The sequence below is a fragment of the Mirounga leonina genome, unplaced genomic scaffold (genome assembly GCF_011800145.1).
Source record: "Mirounga leonina isolate KUSES-001 unplaced genomic scaffold, KU_Mleo_1.0 Mir_268, whole genome shotgun sequence".
Classification (NCBI taxonomy): Eukaryota; Metazoa; Chordata; class Mammalia; order Carnivora; family Phocidae; genus Mirounga; species Mirounga leonina.
Genome location: NW_023270649.1, coordinates 176,012 through 178,715, shown reverse-complemented (window position 1 = coordinate 178,715; position 2,704 = coordinate 176,012). Strand labels below are relative to the sequence as shown.

Below are 2,704 nucleotides of genomic sequence, written 5' to 3'. Positions count from 1 at the left end.
CCCCCCCCCACCCCCACACCACACTCCCCTGGTTTGCATCTCTCCGTGTGCTCCTGCGTGCGCTTGCTCTCTGTACGAAGGTTCAAGGCCCCGGACGCCGGACGCTGCTGTGTTCGATTACGCCTGCCCCCGCGGTGGCTGAACAGAGAACGCGTCTCACGAAAACGTGCCTGAGTCTTGGAAGGGGAGGCCTCTGAGCACCGAGGAGTAGAGGGAATGACCTGATGACGGGTCCGTCCCTGCCCTGCGACTGAGGGGGACACAGGACCGTTCCTGATGTAGGACGCCGGACAATGGGGATCTTCCTGATGTGTGACTGAGGGGACACAGGACCGTCCCGACGTGGGACTGAGGGGACACAGGACCATCCCTGATGTGGGACGCCGGACAATGGGGACCCTCCTGACGTGGGACTGAGGGGACACAGGACCATCCCTGATGTGGGACGCCGGACAATGGGGACCCTCCTGACGTGGGACTGAGGGGACACAGGACTGTCTCTGATGTGTGAGCCAGGACGATGGGGACTGTCCTGCCGTGTGACTGAGGTTGACGGAAGACGGTCTCTGAGCCGTGACCTCGGGGCACGGGGACAGCACTGGACTGTGACTGTGGAGCATGGGGACTGTCTCTGTGGCTGTCACGGAGCAGTGACGGGGTCCCGCTCGGCAGCATGAAGGGGGATCCCGCACGGTGGGTGAAGGATCCTGCAGGGACGGGGTCCCGCACGGCGGGTGAAGGGTCCCATGGGGAAGCGGTACCAGACACGTGCAGGACCGGGCTTGCTGACAGCGTGCTGTGGCAGACCGTGTGGTCTGTTCCCTGCACCCATGGGCACGGCCGGTGGGCATGTTCGCTGTGCTCTGAGCACCCCAGGCACAACGGGAGGACCCCTTCTCCTCACTGGGTGGGGTTGCTGTGCGGGTCCCTCCCTCAGCTGTGGCCACAGCAGGGCTTGGGCGCTCTGCGCTCCCGGGAGCCTGCCCGCGGGTCAGCCGTCGCCTCTGGTGCCCGCGGATGTTCGGGTGTGCCCTCCACCAGCCCAGGCTCACGGGTTGCGGCAGGCCCGGCCTTGCTGCCATGTACGTGGAGCTCAGCAGGCGTCAGCCAGCGTGTGCCCTTCCGCATTCCCCTCTTCCCTCGTCCTCCCCGCGTGGCCTCCCGCACTTCCCGCTAGGGTGCTGGGCCGCCTCTGCCACGTGTGGCCGTGGCCTCGTGTCCCGACCCACAGAACGCAGGGTGTGGACGGGACAGGCATCTGTGGGCTGGACTGGGCTCCCGCATCACTTCAGCCGGGATGGCCGGATGCGCGGTTCTCAGCCGTCCACGCCCGCGGCTCAGGGCAGCTGTGTGTGGTGGCAGGAAAGTGCTCCGTCCTGGCTCAGCCTGGGACACGCCGCCGAGCGCCGCGGGGGGACCGTGGCCTGCAGAGACAGGGCGGTGGGTTCACCAAGCGCACCCAGCGGGGCGCCCAGCCTCGGGCCCCCACACCTGGCCCGGCACCAGGCTCCAGGCCGACTCTGCACGGACGTTTCCTCCATGGTTGACCTGAGCAGTCACGTCTGCGTAGGGGACTTCTGTGCCGCAGCCCTGCTTTGTGTGCAGAGCGGTCTGCCAAGCAGCATGCCGGCACGCGGCGGCCACTGGGGACGTGCCGACGCCACGGTGGTGGGAAGCTGCGTCGGACGTCCGGCCACGCCGCCAAGGCTGGCGGCTCGGGCTGTGGGCTGCTGTGGGGGCCTTGCAGAGAGAGCCTCAGGCCACGGACGGCCCTGTTCTCCCCAGAGAGACACCGCAGGTAGGGCGGTGGGTGCGTCCCACGCCAGGACGGGTACCGTGGGAGCAGGTGACTCCTTGTGTGCGCGGCCCACGCAGTTCACCCGTTCCTGCATGCGATCACCTGCGCGTTAGTGACCACCTGGCCGGCCTGACCCCCGGGAGGACTCGGGGCAGGTTCTCCGCGAGCACCCGCGTCGGCCTCTCAGTCAGCCCGGGCATCCCTGTCCCCGTCCTGAGGGGTCCCGGCCGAGGCGGGACTGCAGGAGGCTCGGCAGCGAGGGCCCGCGGGGGAGTGTGGCGCTCACTGGCGGGCCGTCTGTCCTCCCGCAGGGACTCTGTGGAGTCGTGTGTCCACACTCAGGTCAGAGGTGGTGCTCGGTGCATTTGCTTTCCAACCGGCTCACCCCTGCTGATTACGCGTGCGCGTGAAGACACGGGACGCTTACAGGTTCTCATGTGGTGCCGTCTGTTTTATGTCTTAGGTTCAGGCGAAGAAGGAGGAGCCCCTGCCGCCCGCCACCAGCCAGAGCATTCCAACGTTCTACTTCCCTCGAGGCCGTCCAAAGGACACGGTGAACATCGACGCCGTCATCACCAAGATCGAGCGGACTTTCGCACAGTTCCCGCACGAGAGAGCCAGGATGGAGGACATGGGCCGAGTGGCCAAGGTGGGCGCCCACGAGTGTGCGGACGTTCGCTGCTCTGATTCCTACTCGCGTCCATTCCGAAGCACAAATAGGGATCTTGTGCGAATGTTCGTCCTCCGTCCTGAAGGACGCACGGCATGGGTCGCTGTCCCAGGTTCAGCGAGCGTTAACGCCTGCGTCTTCTAGGGCCCGTCCCCAGAGGCTGAGCGCAGGCCTTTCTATGCACTGATGCGGCCCCGTGTCTCTCCCGTGCGGCCCGTGTCTCTCCCGTGCGGCCC

General features: G+C 66.8%; 1 protein-coding gene across 2 annotated transcripts in view; it reads left to right on the top strand.

Moving 5' to 3' along the window:
• PPP2R3B (protein phosphatase 2 regulatory subunit B''beta) overlaps window positions 1–2,704 on the top strand; it is a 48,640-nt gene that overhangs the window by 19,009 nt on the left and 26,927 nt on the right. For both annotated transcript variants that reach the window (XM_035029625.1, XM_035029626.1), the window contains exon 2: window positions 2,262–2,447. In XM_035029625.1, the coding sequence (XP_034885516.1) occupies window positions 2,262–2,447 (186 nt within the window). The remainder of the gene's footprint in view (window positions 1–2,261; window positions 2,448–2,704) is intronic.